The 18,737-nt window shown below is 38.3% G+C and overlaps 1 protein-coding gene across 1 annotated transcript; it reads right to left on the reverse strand.

Moving 5' to 3' along the window:
- Positions 1–1,792: 1,792 nt before the first annotated feature.
- On the reverse strand, positions 1,793–2,119 carry LOC132377175 (ATPase inhibitor, mitochondrial-like). Its single transcript, XM_059943268.1, has one exon. The coding sequence runs from the start codon at positions 2,117–2,119 to the stop codon at positions 1,793–1,795; it is 327 nt and encodes a 108-aa protein (XP_059799251.1).
- Positions 2,120–18,737: the final 16,618 nt, after the last annotated feature.

The raw sequence follows: 18,737 nt of genomic DNA on the forward strand, positions 1-18,737 counted from the left end.
AGGTTAGAAGTCCAAATCAATTCATATTCCCACTCTTTACCAGACATTTTAAGGATCTGTATGCTAGTTTAGCCAGTTTTAATAATGCAAGAATTCAGTCATCTATGTTTCGAGGAGATATTTTTCACATGAAGCTATCACTATTAATTTTTGAGCAGTCATTATTTCTCTAATGAGCCATTTCTTATACCATTTAGATGCTCTGGATATGGGATTCCAGTAACTTAGGATAATAGTTTAAATACTGGGCTGAGTCAATCAAGATAAAATATAATTCCTCACATTTTTGCTTCCCATTTTTGTCCTATTTGGTTTCTTTGATACATGATACGGTCTAGACCAAGTTATTAAAGTCAACAACTGAGGAAATTACAAAGATAATTCAGCCAGATGCTGAAATTTCTAATTTCAAACTCTTCTGTCTATGGTGAAATCATACACTAAAATATTGAATAAATATTGTGAACAATAGACTCTTCTTATGTTTGCTTTAAAGATTAAACATTTCAGTATAAAAAAGAAGAATTTTAAGAAAAAAGAGTTGTGAATTCTCAGGAAAGTGGTAGCTGGATCATAATGACTTAATCCTGATTCTTTCTAAGAAGATTACTGAAATGGCAAGAAGTATACGTGTGTGTGTGTGTGTGTGTGTGTGTGTGTCCTAGTAGTACACTACCACAAACATCCTTAATCAAACTTGGAGGTAAAGATGGGCTATTGGACAAATTAGGAGCAATCCTCTTGAAGCTAACAACACTTCTACAAAACATATGTAAATAAAAAATTAAAAAATAAAAACCCATAAAAGGAAAGAACCTAAAAGCAGCCTTGAATACCTCTTTCCCAATACTAAATTCCAGAATTTAGCAGTGCAATTTTTTTAGAAAATATTGTTATGTCCCAAGATTCTACAACTAGCCTAGTCATATTTTAAGTAATGGCCCTCTCACCAATATTATTTATCTTTGTTCTGAAAGTTTCAGTTGATTTGAGAATATGAGGGATATAGACAGTCCTTGATTTGCATGGTATTGCAGAACCATAAAAATGGTCATGCAAGCTGAAACTGTGCAAAGTGGTCTTTGTTCCATGACCTTTAAAATTTTTTGTTAAGAGATTAAAAACTCACTACTGTCAGTTATAAATTTATATGGAAATTTTTAAAATAGTAAAACTAATACTGATTTGATACACTGTAATTTAAAACATTAGAAGCACTGCAAATGAAAGTGTTTAATTTCTTTGCAAAAAACTTATCAAGAGTAGTTTCAACATTGCTTGTCTTCTCATAGTATAACTTATTTTGCAGAGTAAGTTTCTTCTCTATGCTTTGGTAAATTATGCTCCTTTCTAAATTTGGGTCATCTTCCAACATTTTATCCTTTGCACTTTCCATGTCATGAAAAAAAATCTCTGAGTGTGCCTTTAATGTGAAGGGTTTTATTCCCAGTGTCACTTTCTCTAGGACATCTTCATCCTTTTTATGATAACCTCTTTTCTCATTTATATCAGTAAGTTGGCCCTCAGTAACTTGCTCTGGATGCATATCTATATAGAATTGCTGGAACAGCAGCAGTGTCTATATTCCCACAGTCAGTTATTTCTTCTATAAATCCATTTATATATATTTGATTCAAATTTTACTTCCAGTGTTACCACTTTTTGTTTCTTTGTTGCACTTTCTTATAATTTGTTGGAAACACACAGATAGATATTAATTAAACCAGAACTATGTCTGGTTTAATAGAAGTGGGCAATAATAGGTAGCCATGCTATAGGGAACTGTGTGCACTTAATCATCATCATGATGCTTTAGTTTCTTGACCAACTGCTTGTGCTCTTCCATTTCTTTCTGCAGGCACTCAATCTCTTTCACATGATGAGAGATCTCATTTTCATGGTGTTTCTTCAAGGCTGCCAGCTGTTCTTTAGCACAAGCTCGGAGGTATCGCTCCCCTTTGGCCTGCTCTCTTTTTCTGAAGTCTACTCCAGCATTCCAGACTGTGGCCTCACTGGAGCCTAGATTGTCTGCTGGTTCCGAGCCAAAGCCCAGGCCCTGCATGACCCAGACGCTCCACACTCTGAGCTGCATCCATGCCACCAACTCCACGGCTGCCATTGCTGTCAGTGCAGCACCCCTCCAGTGACCAGATGTGCAACTTCTTTGTAGGCGCTAACAGCTGCACTCCTTCTATTCTGAATGATAATCTTGTTGGGTAGAGTATCTTAGGTTGCCCAGTTTTCCCTTTAAACAATTTAAATATATCATGCCAATCCCTTCTGGCCTGCAAAGTTTCTGCAAATAAATCAGCTGATAGCCTTATGAGAATTCCCTTGTATATGACTCTTTGTTTTTCTCTTGCTGCCTTTAGAATTCCCTCTTTAACTTTTGTTATTTTAATTATGATATGTCTTGATATGTTTCTGTTTGGGTTCATCTTGCTTGGGAATCTCTATGCTTTCTGTACCTAGATATCTGTTCTTTCTTTAGGCATGGGAAGTTTTCAGCCATAATTTCTTTTTTTATCTTTTTTAAATTAATTTTTATTTGAGTATAGTTGATTTACAATGTTGTATTAGTTTCAGGTGTACAGCAAAGTAAATTATATACATATATCCACTCTTTTTTCGATTCTTTTCCCATATAGTCCATTACAGAGTATTGAGTAGAGTTCCCTGTGCTATTAGTTATGTATTTTGTATATAGTTGTGTATGTCAATCCCAATCTCCCAATTTATACCCCCCCTTTCCCCCTTGGTAACCACAAAGTTTGGTTTCTACATCTGTAACTCTATTTCTGTTTTGTAAATAATTTCATTTGTACCATTTTCTTAGATTCCACATATAAATGATATCATATGATATTTGTCTTTCTCTGTCTGACTTAATTTACTCATAATTTCTTCAGATACCTTTTTGATACCACTCTCTCTCCTCATTCTGGAACCTCTATAATGCAAATGTTGGCATGTTTATTGTTAGGCCATTAACCTTACATGTTACTTTTATTTATTTATTTTTATTTGTCTTTCTCCCTGCTGTTCAGATTAGCTGATTTCCAATATTCTATCTTCCAGATCACTTATGCATTCTTTGTCATTTAATCTGCTCTTCATTGTTTCTAGAGTGCTTTTTATCTCAGTTATTGAATTATCTATTTTTAACTGAGTCATTTTATATTTTCTAATTCCTTGTTTAAATGATCTGTGTTTAGATCAATTCTTTTTCCTAATTCAGTTAAATTTTTATTATCAACTTTTTGAATTCTTTCTTTGGTAGACTGTTTATCTCTCTTTATTTTCTTTGTTGGAGCATCCTTATGCAGACTATGTTTACCCAATGCCTTTTGGTTAGAGGGCTAGATTTGATGTGGACACCAGTCACATCTTTCCAGCTATAACCTTGATAGGGGGTGCAGCTTGTGATGGAAGACCTGGAGCCTGCACAGGGTGTGAGGCTGACTTCCTCTCTGCTCAGTGGTGTCACCACCCTGTCAGGGGCAGTGTCTTCTCCCAAGTTGCTGGAGCAGAAGCTTTGAGGGCCAGGCTCAAGCTGATCCCATACTCTTTGTGTGTGTTTTTCTTTCTCCCCCCAACTTGGACCTTTGTCCCAATGGAGGGGAATGCTTAAGCAAGTGGGACTTGTGTAAGCACAGAGGTTCAATGCACTGCCTGTATAAGCATCTGCATCTCCATTCAGACACAGGCCATGGTCATGTCTTTTCTCTTGTCATGGCAGCCCCAGGTCTAATGCTAGGCTGTAGCATGTAGTGGGTGGGGCCTGAGCATTTGCTAGGCTGAGACTGAGGAGTGTGGCATGGCAGTTGTGGGAATTCAAAGGATTGCACTGCTGCCAGAGGTCTGAGCTGCGTTGGGGCACTGTTAGAGTAAGCACCAACAGTAGCTGCTGTTGCTCCATGTGGGCTATGACCTGAGGCACTAGGTATCCTCTACACACCTAGATAGAGTTTTCCCCAGGTCCTGGATGCCTTAGATCCAGTACCAAGCTGTGGTGTGGAGTGAGCGAGGTTGGGGCATTTGCTTGGCTTGGACTTGGGAGCATAACAAGGTAGCAGCCACTAGGGCAGACCTCTTTCCACTCAGTCTGGGGACAAGCCAGCACCTGTGCATGCCTCATGAGTGGATTCTAGGCTTCTCTAGCCTTCCTATCTGTCTCAGCCATTCTCCAAGCAGCCAAGGGGGTTTGTCTCCTATGCGTAGGAACCCAAGACTGGGACACCCAGTCTGTGGCTCCACCTGTTCACTCACCAGGGTAGGTGTCCTCCAATTTGATTTCCCTTTTCCTTTTAGTCCCTTCCCAGGGGCACAGGTCCTAATCCAATGTTCTTCTTCCCATCCTGCCCAATTACATGTGTATCTTTGTTATAGTCTTGGTTGCATAGGAGTCATTCTGCCATTTTCTAGTTACTTTTCCATGAGTATTTTTCCATATGTAGATGTAGTTTTGCTGTGTTTGTGGAAAGAGGTGAGCTTCACATTCTTTTTCTCTGCCATATTCCCATTGTACTCAAAAATTGCAAGTTCCATGAGAGATGCCTTAATAGTTCTTTAAAGACAATATGGAAAAGCAAAAAACTCTAAAGCAAAAATAAACAGTGGACAAATGCAGACAATTTATTTCAGGAAAAATTGTGGTTGCCAACAAGCTTTTGAAAAATGTTCAGTCTAATTATTAATCAAAATAATGCAGTTGGTTAAATAACAATGAACTATCTTTTTTTTATTTTTCTTGCCTTACAAGATGCAATGATTTTAAAATATGTTGGCAATGATGTCCAGAAACTAAAGTTCTTATTTGTTGCCCATGAAATACAAGCTGGTGTTATTTTGTTAAAATAACAAAATAGTTTTGTATTGCTAAAGCCTTTAAAATAAGCATAATCCGTCTCTTAGAAATTCAACTTATGACCATTTGCCACATTTTATATTTTATTCATTCAGCAAACTTTTATACAATGTGTACTATGCACTAGTCTCTGTTCCAAAGACTTTGCAAGTATTCACCCATTTAATCCCCTAGCAACCTGATAGGGTAGGTATTATTATCTTATCCCCATTTTACAAAGGAAGTAATTAAGGTACAGCAAGGTTAAGTAACTCACTCAGTGGCTGTCACATAGCCACTACGGGGAAGAGCCAGGATTTGAACTCAGGCAGCCTGCTTCTCAGCCCAAGTTTCTAAACTCTATGCTAGACAGCCTCTCGGGCAGTCTGTGGAACTAAAAATAAATATTCTCAAAAGTTCTTCCACAAGAATTATCCCATGATCACTCAAACTATCTATATAAAGCCCTCTTTCCAATATTTCCTTTCATCTAATGCCAAATCTCTCTGCTTTCTCACAGGACAACTTCTTTAAAAAGTCCTCTGCATATGTTGTCTCCTCTTCTTCACCTCCCATTTCCTCCTCAGCCCACTCCACTCTGGCTTTCACATCCACTACATTACTGAAAAGGTCTCGTTCAAAGTCACCTCCTGTTGTAAAACATACTAAACACTTTAAAGTCTTACCTTATTTGACATCTCAGTGACATTCAACAAAGTTGATCTCCTTCATTCTCTTTACTGTACTTCACTTTCTGGCTTCCATAACACCATGCTGCCCTCATTTCATTCCTGTTATTCTAGGAACTTCCTTATTGTATTGCTCACTGGGACCTTCTTCTTTATCCTACCTTTATTACTACACCATTTCTCTTGATGGTCTTAACCAAATTCTTACTTTAAACGTCATCTGTGTGCTAACCACTTGAAAATTTACTCTCTATCTCAAACTTCTCCTCTGAACTTCAGACTCATTTGTCCAACTACATATTTGGCATCTGTAATGTTAATTTTATGTGTCACCTTGACTGAGCTAAAGGACGCCCAGATAGCTGGTGAAACATTATTTCTGGGTGTGCCTGTGACAGTGTTTCTGGAATAGATTAGTATTTGAATTGGTGAACTGAGAAAAGTATATGGCCCTCTGCAATGTGGGTGGACATCCTCCAATCCAATGGGCCTGAAATAGAACAAAAAGCTGGAGGAAAAGCAACTCTCTCTCTAAGTCTGACCTGTGATATCCGTCTTCTCTTACTCTCAGACATCAGTGTTCCGATTCTTGGGTTTTCAAACTCATATTGGGATTTACACCTTCGGACTCAGACCAAATTATACCACTGGATTTCCTGATTCTCCAGTTTGCAAACAGTAGATCTTGGGACTTTTCGGCTGCCATAACTACATGAGCCAATTCCTATAATAAATCTCCTTTTATATATCTGTATGTCTCTTATTGGTTCTGTTTCTCTGAAGAACCACTGACTAATACACCATCTCCACACTGATACCTCACAAGCCAATCAAAGCTAACTTGTCAAAAACCAAACTTCTAAATCCATCCCACACCCAAACACTGCCACCCACTCCCCTTCCAAATCTTTTGCCTCCACTGCTAAACTCATCACAGTAAATGGCACCAACCCCTACCCCGCTGTTCAAGGCTTGAAATTACTTGGGAATTTTCTACTCATTCTCTCCATTCAGCCACAATGCTCTGATTATTTACTTCCTAGGTATCTTTTTAAACATACACTTCACTTCATCTTCACTGCCATCCCTCCAGACCAAACCACCACCATATCTCTCCTGGATTATTGGAATAACTTCTCAACTATTCTCCCTTCTGCCATGCTTGGCCCCTACAATACAGTCTCTCCCTCTCTTTCATGACCTTCCTTGGACATAATAGGCTATTTGTCACTGTCACACTTTTTCTTTCACAGGCTACTCCCCCAGCACTTCATCTGATTGGCTTCTTCTCACTCTTAAGTTCTCAATTTGTATGTCATCCCTCAGAATAGCCCTCCCTGACTCCAATCTAAATACTTCAGAACCCCTCCTCTGGGGAGAGACAAGATGGCAGAGTAGAAGGACCCTAAGCTCACCTCCTCTCAAGAGTACAACAAAATCACAACTAACTGCTGAACAACCATTGATAAAAAATACTGGAACCTACCAAAAAAAGATATTCTACATACAAAGACATAAAAAAGAAACCCAACGAGACAGTAGGAGGGGTGCACTCACAATATAATCAAATTACATACCTCACGAGTGGGTGACCCACAAACTGGAGAACAATTACATTCAGAAGTTCTCCCATAGGAGTTAGTTCTGACGTCCCCAGCCTGGATGTCTGGCAACAGGAGGAGGAGCCCCCAGAGCATTTGACTTTGAAGGCCAGCAGGGAGCTCCACAGAACTGGGGGAAACAGAGACTCCAATCTCAGAGGGCACACACAAGGTCTCATGCACACCAGCACCCAGGGCAAAAGCAGTGACTCAATGGGATCCTGGGCCAGGCTTACCTGCTTCTCTTGGAGGGTCTCCTGGTGAGGCAGAGGTCAGCTGTGGCTCACTGTGTGGAAAAGGACACTGGTGGCAGATATCCCAGGAAATATTCATCAGTGTGAGCTTTCTTGGAGATTGCCACTTTGGCACCAAGACCTGGCCCCACCCAACAGCCTGCAGGCTCCAGTGCTGTGATGCCTCAGGCCAAACAAACAACAAGGAGAGAAAACAGACCCACCCATTAGCAGACAGGTGACCAAAAGACTTCCAGAGACCATAGCCACCTCTAGGCATGTCCCTGTACATGGCCCTGCCCACAAGAGTGCCAAAACCCAGCTCCACCCACCAGTGGGCAGGCACCTGCCCCTCCTACCAGGAAGCCTGTACAAGGCTCTAGACCAGCCTCACCAACCAGAGGACAGACACTAGAAGCAAAAAACTATGAACCAGCAGCCTGTGGAACTGAGTCCACAAACACAGATTAGAACTTACCTTTGGGTGACAAGAGGGGAGTGTACTTCTGGGACACATAGGATATCCCCTACAGAGGGCCACTTCTCCAAAGTCAAGAAACATAACTAACCTTCCCCATGCATAAAAATATAAATAAATTTAGACAAAATGAGATGGCAGGGGAATATGTCCCATAAAAAAGAACAAGATAAAACCCCAGAAGAAAAACTAAGTGACATGGAGTTAGGCAGTCTATCTGAGAAAAAGTTCAGAGTAAGGATCATAAAGATGATCCAAGAACTCGGGAAAAGAATGTATGCATGGAGTGAAAATTTACAGAAGCTTTTAACAAAGAGTTACAAAATATAAAGAACAATCAAACAGAGTTGAAGAATACAATAACTGAAATGAAAAACACACTAGAAGGAATCAGTAGCAGAATAAATGAGGCAGAAGAATGGAAAAGTGAGCTGGAAGACAGAGTGGTGGAAATCAGTCATAGAACAGAATAAAGAAAAAGAATTAAAAGAAGAGACCTCTGGTACAATGTCAAGTGCACCATCATTTGCATTATAGGGGTCCCAGAAGGAAAAGAGAGAGAAAGGGCCAGAGAAAATATTTGAAGAGATAAGAGCTGAAAAATTCCCCAACATGGAAAAAGAAATGGTCACCCAAGTCCAGAAAGCACAGAGACTCCCATACAGGATGAACCCAAAGAGGAACATGCTGAGACACATAGTAATCAAATTGACAGAAATCAAAATCCTAGCCAGAGCAATCAGAGAAGAAAAAGAAAAGGAATCCAAACTGGAAATGAAGAAGCAAAACTGTCACTGTTTGAAGATGGCATAATACTATATACAGAAAATCCTAAAGATGCTACCAGAAAACTACTAAAGCTCATCAATGAATTCAGTAAAGTAGTAGAATACAAAATTATTACACATAAATCTGTTGCATTTCTATATATTAACAACAAAAGATCAGAAAGAGAAATTAGGGAAGCATTCCATTTACCATTGCATCAAAAAAATAAAATACCTAGGAATAAATCTACCTCAGGAAACAAAAAACCTGTACTCCTACAACTATAAGACACTGATGAAAGAAACAGAAGATTACACAAGGAGATGGAAAGATATACCATGGTCTTGAATTGGAAGAATCAATATTGTCAAAATGAGTAAATTACTCAAGGCAATCTTACACAGAGCTAGAAAAAAAAGTTAAACATTTGTATGGAAACACAAAGACCCCAAACAGCCAAGGCAATCTTGAGAAAGGAAAACAGAGCTGGAGGAATCAGGTTCCCTGACTTCAGACTATACTACAAAGTTACAGTAATCAAAACAGTATGGTACTGGCACAAAAACAGACACAAAAATCAATGGAACAGGATAGGAAGCCCAGAAATAAACCTATGCACCTATGGTCAGTTAATCTATGACAAAGGAGGCAAGACTATGAAAGGGAGAGAAGACAGTTTCCTCAATAAGTGGTCCTGGGAAAAATGGACAGCTACATGTAAAAGAATGAAATTAGAACATTCACTAACACCATACATAAAAATAAACTCAAAATGGATTAAAGACTTAAATGTAAGACTGGATACTATAAAATTCCTAGAGGAAAGTATAGGCAATACACTGTGACATAAATTGCAGCAATATTTTTTTGGATTCATCTCCTAGAGTAATGGAACTAAAAACAAAAATAAACTAATGGGACCTAATTAAACTTAAAAGCTTTTTCACGGTAAAGGAAACCATAAACAAAACAAAAAGATAACCTATAGAATCGGAGAAAATATTTGCAAATGATGTGACCAACAAGGGATTAATCTCCAAAATATACAAACAGCTCATACAGCTCAATGTCAAAAAAGCAAACAACCCAATCAAAAACAGGCAGAAGACATAAATAAACATTTCTCCAAATGGCCAATAGGCACATTAAACATGCTCAATATTGCTAATTATTAGAGAAATGCAAATGAAAACTACAATGAGGTATCATCTCACACCTGTTAGAACGGTCATCATCAAAAAATCTACAAACAATAAATGCTGGAGATGGTGTGGAGAAAAGGGAACCCTCCTACACTGTTGGTGGTAATATAATTGGTACAGCCACTATGGAGAACAGTATGGAAGTTCCTCAAAAAACTAAAAATAGAACAACTTTATGACCCAGCAATCCCACTACTGGACATATACCCTGAGAAAACCATAATTCAAAAAGACATATGTACCTCAATGTTCATTGCAGCACTATTTATAATAGCTAGGACATGAGAGCAACCTAAATGCCCATCAACAGATGAATGGATAAAGGAGATGTGGTACCTCTATACAATGGAATATTGTTCAGCCATAAAAAGGAACAAAACTGGATCATCTGTAGAGACGTGGGTGGACGTAGATATTATCATACTAAGTGAATTAAGTCAGACATTGAAAGACAAATATCATATGATATCGCTTATACGTGGAATCTTAAAAAAATGATGCTAATGAATTTATATACAAAACAATATCATACAAACAGATATGGAAAATAAAGTTATGGTTACCAAAGGGGAAAGGGAGAAGGAGGGATAAATTAGGAGTTTGGGATTAACATATACACACTACTATATATAAAATAGATAAGCAATAAAGACCTACTGCATAGCATAGAGAACTATACACAATATTTTGTGATAACCTAAAAGGAAAAAGAATCTGAAAAAAAGATATATACGTATTTATAACTGAATCACTTTGCTGTACACCTGAAACTAACACAACATTGTAAATCAACTATACTTCAATAAAATTTAATTAATTAATTAAACAAAAAAACCCAAACCTGTCCTTTAAATTACTGTTTATCTTCATAACATTTCTTCAGTTTGTTATTACCTATTGCAATAAAGATACTGACACCTCTTTTTTTTATTGAGATATAATTGACATATAACACTGTGTAAGTTTAAGATGTATGACATATTTGTTTGATACATTTATATATTGTAATATTACAATAATCACTACCATACTGTTGGCTATCACATCACATAATTATCATTTCTTTTTTGTGGTGAGAACAATTAATATCTAGTCTCTCTCAACAACTTTGAACTTTTCTTTGCTCTTTAGTTTAATGTAGTCCCATTTTATTTTAGTTCTGTGGCCTAAGTTTCTGGTGTCTTATCCAAGAAATCATTGTCAAGACCAGTGTCAAGATATTTTCCCTTGTATTTTGTCCTAAGAGTTTTACAGTTTCGGGTCTTGCATTTAAGTCTTTTATCTATTTCAAGTTAATTTCTGTGAGACATGTAAGATAGGGTCCATTTTCACTCTTTTGCATATGCATATCCAGTTTTACCAACACCATTTAATGAAGAGATTGTCCTTTTCCCATTGTGTGTTCTTGGCATCCTCAGACATGCACCTTTTTTGATGTTTGACCTTTGACAGCTTTCAGTCTCCCACCGCTCTTCCCTGACTGCTCTGTCCTTCCTGTCCTGTACCAGGAGGAGGTTCAAACCTCACAAGTCCTTACCTCCTGGCCACTAGAAAGTTCTGCTTCACTCAACCTATCTAGACCAGCTTGCACCTGCTCTGCTCTCCTTAGAATGTCCGTTACATAAATAATAAACCTTCTCATACCCCCTTGGTACTTGCAGCTTCGTCAGTCTTGACATCTGAACCAATTCTAGGTGTCGGTTGATACTGCTTTCCATGGGAAACCACAAAACACCTGTACTTGTTGGTTTGCCTGGTTATTAACTGTATCTAAATAATAACTAGACTAACTTTTATGAGAGTAAGAACTAAGCCTTTCTGCTATATTTATATTCAGCTATGTACAAGGTTTGACATATGCTAAGCACTCAGTAAACATTTGGAGATTGATCAAATTATATGCATTATAGCACTGTTAATAATAGTGGAGAATTTAGGAAAAGGAAGGCTAACTCCTTAACAATAAGAGGTGGATTAAATAAATTACTTACTTAAACGAACTATAAATGATATTGAAAAGAATATGTAATGTCTTTGGAAAGAAATTTCGTTATGTATTAGTGAAAAGAGGTTACAGAAAAAATAAATATAGTATAATCATATTTTCCTCAATTTGTGTTTGTTTATTAATACACAGTAAAAATATTGAAAGAATCTACTCTTAATTATTAATAGTGATTATCTGTAGGCAAGTGATTTTAATTTTACTCTGTGCTTCTGTGTATTTTTTAAATTCATAATGAATATGTATGCTTTTATAATTGGATAAGAAGGCTATTGAAAGTATTTGAAGTGGACAACCATACACTTTGAGATTACTGCATCCGAATTTTCAGTGCCTTAAATTTTAATTTCCCTATGTCTTGCCAAGAACTACAGTGAAGGCACTCTTTTGACCATTAAGAACTGTGACAAACAACTAAACAACAGTTAATTTCATTAGCCCATCAGGATAAATCCTGGATTCTGGACTTATATCTGGGAAGGAAAGATGTTCCTTTTCCATTCTACCAATGTGCACTGTTTGCAAATAAACTAGTTAAAATTCTCCTCCAAGTAATAACCCAAGTCAGTGTCCAATTCAAGCTAATATCACAACTCTCTGTATCTCATTGCACTTCCCCTTATTGCTCCTTTCTCAAGAATACTCCTCTTTCTTTTGCACGAAAATATAAATAAAAAACAGAAGAAAGCAAACCCCCCCAAAATACTGTACTTTGTTTCTTTTACCAGATGTCCTAGATTCCTAACCTGCCGGTTTACAGAGTTGGGGCCTTGCTTCACCAGAACTTCCTCCCTTATTATCAATCTTCATGAGCCAGATCTGTTGACCTGGTGCCTCCTCATTCCTATCCATTCAAACAACCCTTCCCCTGTCACTGTATCTCCCAAATTCTATTTGGAAAAACTTCTTACCATTAGCCAGTCCAGAACTTCACTTCCTGCCTTCCATTACAGTCTGTCATTTCTGTGCTAGATAGAAACTGACAGAGCTACAGCTACAAGCCTGGACCTGAATAACAAAACCCTACCATTCCACCAGAGTCATATGTGAAGACATCTCTGGAAAAGAGATGCACAGAGCTCAAGGTCAGGAAAATGAACACCCTTCATTACTGAGATTTACTACAAACACCAAGATAAGCTCCCTGGTAAGCTGAGCAGGATTGTATGGCTGATCTGATCTGCCTGAGCCAAAGATCAGCCCATACCATAAGACTGCCCTTCTCCTTCCCCTAAGACACACAGCCTTAACTCAGCCTTAATTCTACTGTCTTATAGTGAGAAAAAGCAAAACACAAAAATGAAGGAAAAGGAGAGTGTCTATGTCAGATTCCAAGATTTCCTGGAGTAGGTGACGCTCTCCAAGTATAAAGAGTTTCCAGTCCTTTTTTAGTGTACTGCTTGAGAGAAATCAAGACTCCTAACACTTATGCCCAATAATGCCCTGACATTCATCCTTCCACATTACTTTGGCATAAGGGTTGGTTGGGAGGGGAGGTATGCAAGAAGCCTAGAGTCCCCAGTAACGGTCAATACTGTATTACTTGGAGCATATTTGTGAATGAATGGATGGATGGATACTTAGACAAACTCCTACTAGTGACTGATGTTAGATGACAATTGATTATAGAGATGCAGCCTTGAGCCATCAAAATAATCCCTAATGCAACAGAAAGCAGTCTTATAAATTCATGAGAACTATCCTATGCCTGAACCAATTCCCATGCTTTGTCCCTTTGTTATTGTCTTTGATTCTTGACCCCACATTGACTGATATTTACTGCAATATTAATATCACATGTGACCCTAATTTGCTTGTAGTTCTACTTTTTTGTTGTTACACTAAATGTTGACCTTTGTCTATGCTTGCCTCAAGATTCATCCTTATCCTGCCTCAGTCTGAGACTGAATCATACCAGCTTTGACAAGGCCTTGTGACCTCACTGGCTATCTGATAAGAATGGACAAATGGAAGGATATGAAACTAAACAAAGTTAAGTCTATTGTATTACAACTTTTTCTCTTCTGGAAGAGAGTGGGGGTGTGGGGGAAGCCACAGGCTGAAACAGACAAATGGCCAGCCTTGTCAGATCCTATACTAAAAACAATTTCCCTTACATTACAGAATCTAAGGTATGGGTTTTGTTTCATTAACACCAGCACAATTTTTAAACATATTCTTGAACACTATTGCTCTCTTTTACCACAACCTGCTTGCAACAACTGCAATTTGCAGCCAATGTTTGCAATATTCATTTTGCAAACTATCTTTGCCTAGTGCTCCAAATTCCTATTGTACAGGGTGGGCATAATCTCGGTCAACTGTACTCCCACAGTGGTGTATTATAAGTCCCAAATAAGCACCATTTCTACAGAGGATAATGCATCTTCAACCCCATTAGCAGTGTGAATGACCATAAGCCATTAATTTTGATAAGATCATGTTGGTATCACCTCAAAGATTCAATAGAAACCACAGGAAACATTGAAATATTCCCACTTTGGTTTCTGTAATGAATAAAAATGTGAAAGTAGCTACAATCCACCTGACAACCAGGCACCACAGGCCCAAGGAAAAGTTCACCCTGTCAGCAGCTACAAGAGAAAAGTGCCAAGGAACTATTGCATTAGCTCAGTAAGATTCTAATAGCCCAAAGATGGGAATAAAAGGTACTGAACACACCAGGTAGAAATTACCCTGGAGTCCTTAAAAGGCTTTTTTTAGGGTGAGCAATTTTATTTCTTAAGAATTCAGAAATATGGAACAAATTATTTCCTCAAGAGTCTGTATTCATTCTGGAAAAATATATCAGGATCCCATGGGTCAACTTAACTACCTCATGGACAGCTATTTTCAAAATGAAGTGGGAAGAGAAGACTTAGATGTTGTTCTCATAACTCATGAGCACATTTCCAACAGCCAATTTTGGGGGTTTTTTGTTTTTTTTTTTTTTAAAGAAAGCTGCGTGTTTTTTTTTTTTTTAATAGCTACTTTATTTATTTATTTATTTATTTTTGGCTGTGTTGGGTCTTCGGTTCGTGCGAGGGCTTTCTCCAGTTGCGGCAAGCGGGGGCCACTCTTCATCGCGGTGCAGGGACCGCTCTTCATCGCGGTGCGCGGGCCTTTCACTATTGCGGCCCCTCCCGTTGCGGGGCACAGGCTCCAGACGCGCAGGCTCAGTAGTTGTGGCTCACGGGCCCAGCCACTCCGTGGCATGTGGGATCTTCCCAGACCAGGGCTCGAACCCGTGTCCCCTGCATTAGCAGGCAGATTCTCAACCACTGCGCCACCAGGGAAGCCCCAGCCAATTTTGGTTTTGACTTTCATTACTCATTAATAGTCAATTTAGGTTCCATTTTTTAGATGTGTGTGGCATTTGTGAGCACCTGGTCTTCAATTTTGAGTGTCTGCACAAGCTTGCTTGAGTATGAGAGAAAGTTTCCGACCTGCCACAAGATGAGATTCACTGCTCCCTTCCTAAAGGAGATGGGGAAAAGGAAAAGCAATTATTTTTCTTTTCTAGCTTGCAAATATCTTGTAAAGGGAAAGTCATAATTCATAGCCCCATGTGTACAAAATATTTCCAACCAGTTTCATTTTGGAGGTATGAGCAATGAATTTTCTGCTAAATGCAGCAGATCCAGTCACTATACTTATAAAATAAAATGTATTTATATTCTGAATATGAAATGTAGTATCTGGGAGCAAAAAACTCCACGTAAGCATTAATGAAATACATAAGAGCAGCAATAGAAATCTATCTACAATTACTAATTATTGTACTATTTTGGATCCCATTTCTTTTCTAGTAAGTTCTGCTCTAGTAACTACTGTGAAAATTAGGTAAAGAGATGGATCAATAAATAAAATATTTAAACATTGTCTTCAACTTTAGAGATGCAGTTTCACTATTTTTCATAAAATTAGTGTGGTAAGCTAAGTAATAGCCCCTAAAGATATCCAAGTCCTAATTCCTGGTACCTGTGAATGTCACCTTATATGGCAAAAGTGACTTTGCAGATGTGATTAAGGATCTTGAGATGTGGACATTATCCTGGATCATCTGTGTTGGCCCTAAATGTAATCACAAGTATCCTTATAAGAGAGAGGCTAAGGGAGATTTGATTAAAGAGACAGCAGAAGAGAAAGTAATCTAACAAAGAACCATAGAGAGACCTGGAGATGCTGTACTTCTGGCATTAAAGATAGATAAAAGGGCCATGAGTCAAGAACACAAGGAATGCAGCTCTAGAACCTGGGAAAAGCAAAAGCTGGATCCTCCCCTAGAGCCTCCCAAGAAAGCCAGGCCCCTCTAACATCTTGGATGCTAATTTCACTCTGACCTCCAGAGTTTAAGAGAATAAATGGTGTTGTTATAAGCTTGAGGTGATTTGTTGCAACAGCCACAGGCAACTAATACAACTGGTTATCAATATTTTTTGTATTCCTGGTGGGATACATGCTTTTGTTTGTCTGTTTTTGTATTTACCTTAAGGGAGTTAATACAGAAGAACTTGGGTTCATGGACGTTAGGCTATATGATAATAAGCTGAAATCTCCTGCCACTTACTGTCACAGATTTTACAGTAAGAGGTTTTTTTTTTTAACTACCATGCTTTATTAATTAAATTAATTAAATTTAGGAGGACAAATAAGTAAAGATTGATAAGGAAAAAGAAAAAAGAGAGAGACAAGTAGAAAGAAGAGGAGAAGGATGAAAAGGAGTGGGAGGAAAAGGAGGAGGAAATTGAGAAAGAGAGAGAGAAGGAATGATAGATACTTGTGCTGCTCACCAGTATCTCTTGTTCTCCCATTCAGGACACAGGAGAGTACTTCCCTGCCCCTTAGATTTAGATGTGGCTATTTGAAAAGTCTAACAATGGGTTGTGAACAAAAGGGACATGTGTCAGTTCTACACCAGAGCCTTTAATTGCCAGTGTAATACTCTTCGGTACTCCCTTCAAAATACTGCAGTGACCAGGTAATGGAGGCTTCAACAACCTGGGTAGATCTTTGAATGAGGACAGAATGGAACAGAGCCCTCCTCCATCAAAAAATCTTCAGTTTATCTTGACCAAAAGATAAATTTCTGTTGCTTAAAATCACTGAGATATTAGGGTTACTGGTAACCATAGCATAATCTAGCCTGTACAGTTACAGATGGACACAGATAGATGAATGGATGGGTAGATGGAGAGAGATTGATAAATGGATGGATACATATATACATACATATAAAGGTACATAGATACATAGACAGTCTAAGCTCTAATGACAAATAAAAGAATAATCAAAAGAGATGATACCATTCTGCAGAATGTGTAGCAGATTTCCTTCTACCATGTAATAGGGAGTAGTGAAAGATTTGCAGAGTGTTTATTTTTTAAACTTATATTTCTACCACTTAGTACAATGTCTGGAACTCATTGGACACTAAATGATTTAATATATAAAGTATTTTTGAAAGATGGTAACATGAAGCCAAAGGTTTCTGATGAAAAAAGACCCCACCATGCCTCAGAAGGTTTGGTTCAGACCAACCAGAGTAAAATGCGAGTCACAATTGAACCTAAGACACCCCAAGGGAGATTGGAATTTAAAGATGCTCTGCTTTCATTGGAACCAGAGTTTTCCAGGGTTCCTTCCCATTGATCTTTGAAAAGAACTGCCTGAGTGTTTTCAAACCTGCTGTAGCCAAAATCCACAAACCTGAGCACTGAGTTCTCCGTTAGTCTATTCCTAAGTGAAGGAATGGTTGATATTCTACAGTTCTGCCTGATGTTGGTCTACCAGAGTGAAAAATATGGTAGACCACAAGCTCTTTCAAAAAAAATTAGTGAATGTATAGACATAGGACTATGTTAACCTGTCCTGGATTTTATCTTTACTGCTTTTTAATTGTCTATGACCTAATAGGAAAAATTATCAGGGCCTTTTTTGGAAAATTGTTTCTTCTGAAAGAAATGGATACTGTAGTTCCTGAGGGCAATTTTGGATTTAGCATCTCACATGCCATCTCCATGTTGGAAAAAATAATAGCCAGGTGACTATATAAATGGCCATATGGGTAGATAAAGAATGGAACAATGAGAGATTAAAAAAATACATTGTTATTGTTCTTTTTGTCCCATGTAACAAAAACCAATTTTGTCTAGCTTAAACACAAAACATATTAGCCAAAAATAAAATTTTGAAAGATATGGGTGGGGTGATAATAGGGAGAGTTGTTGCCCAGAATCCAAGAGTGAAAGAAACAAAGTCCTCAGAAAGTCAGAAGCCATTGTTGCTTCAAAGACCTCAGCTAGGGAAAACAATGAACCTTTAACCAAAAGTTATCTCAGTTCAAAATTTCATATTTCTAAGAGGAAAGACCTGATTGGCCCAGCTTAGACAAGTCCAGCCCTAGGCCATTCACATTTGGCCAACAATAGGAGGTCTTACAGACTACCCATGATTAACATGACATCCTCTTCTGTTTGGGGAAAATTTTCAGTCAAGGTGGAGTCACTGAGGGGCAAGATCAAGATGATGAAGTAGGATGACCTTGAGCTCACCTTCCCCCATGAACACATCAAAACTCCAACTACATATAGAGAAACTATCTCTGAGAACAACCTGGAGACTAACACAACAGCTCTTCTTCAACCAAGGCTGTAAAGAAAGAACCACACAGAATCTGGTAGGGGGGAGGAGAAGTAATCTAATTGGGACCCACACCTCTGGTGGATGACTCAGAAAAAGAGGGGGATATCTCAGGCTTGGGGATCCTCCCTAAGGAGTAAGGGGTTTAGAGCCCCATAAGTACCTCAGCCCTGGGTTTTGACACCGGGAAAATGAGCTCCCTTAGCTGGTTTGAAAACCAGTGGGACTTACTGGGGGGCTGTAAGAAACTTAGAGCACACGCTTAAAGAGCAC

This window comes from Balaenoptera ricei, chromosome 13 (genome assembly GCF_028023285.1).
Source record: "Balaenoptera ricei isolate mBalRic1 chromosome 13, mBalRic1.hap2, whole genome shotgun sequence".
In the NCBI taxonomy this organism is placed as follows: Eukaryota; Metazoa; Chordata; class Mammalia; order Artiodactyla; family Balaenopteridae; genus Balaenoptera; species Balaenoptera ricei.

Excerpts from the sequence above, each read along its gene's own strand:
- LOC132377175 (XM_059943268.1), bottom strand. The coding sequence starts at position 2,119 with ATGGCAGCCGTGGAGTTGGTGGCATGGATGCAGCTCAGAGTGTGGAGC.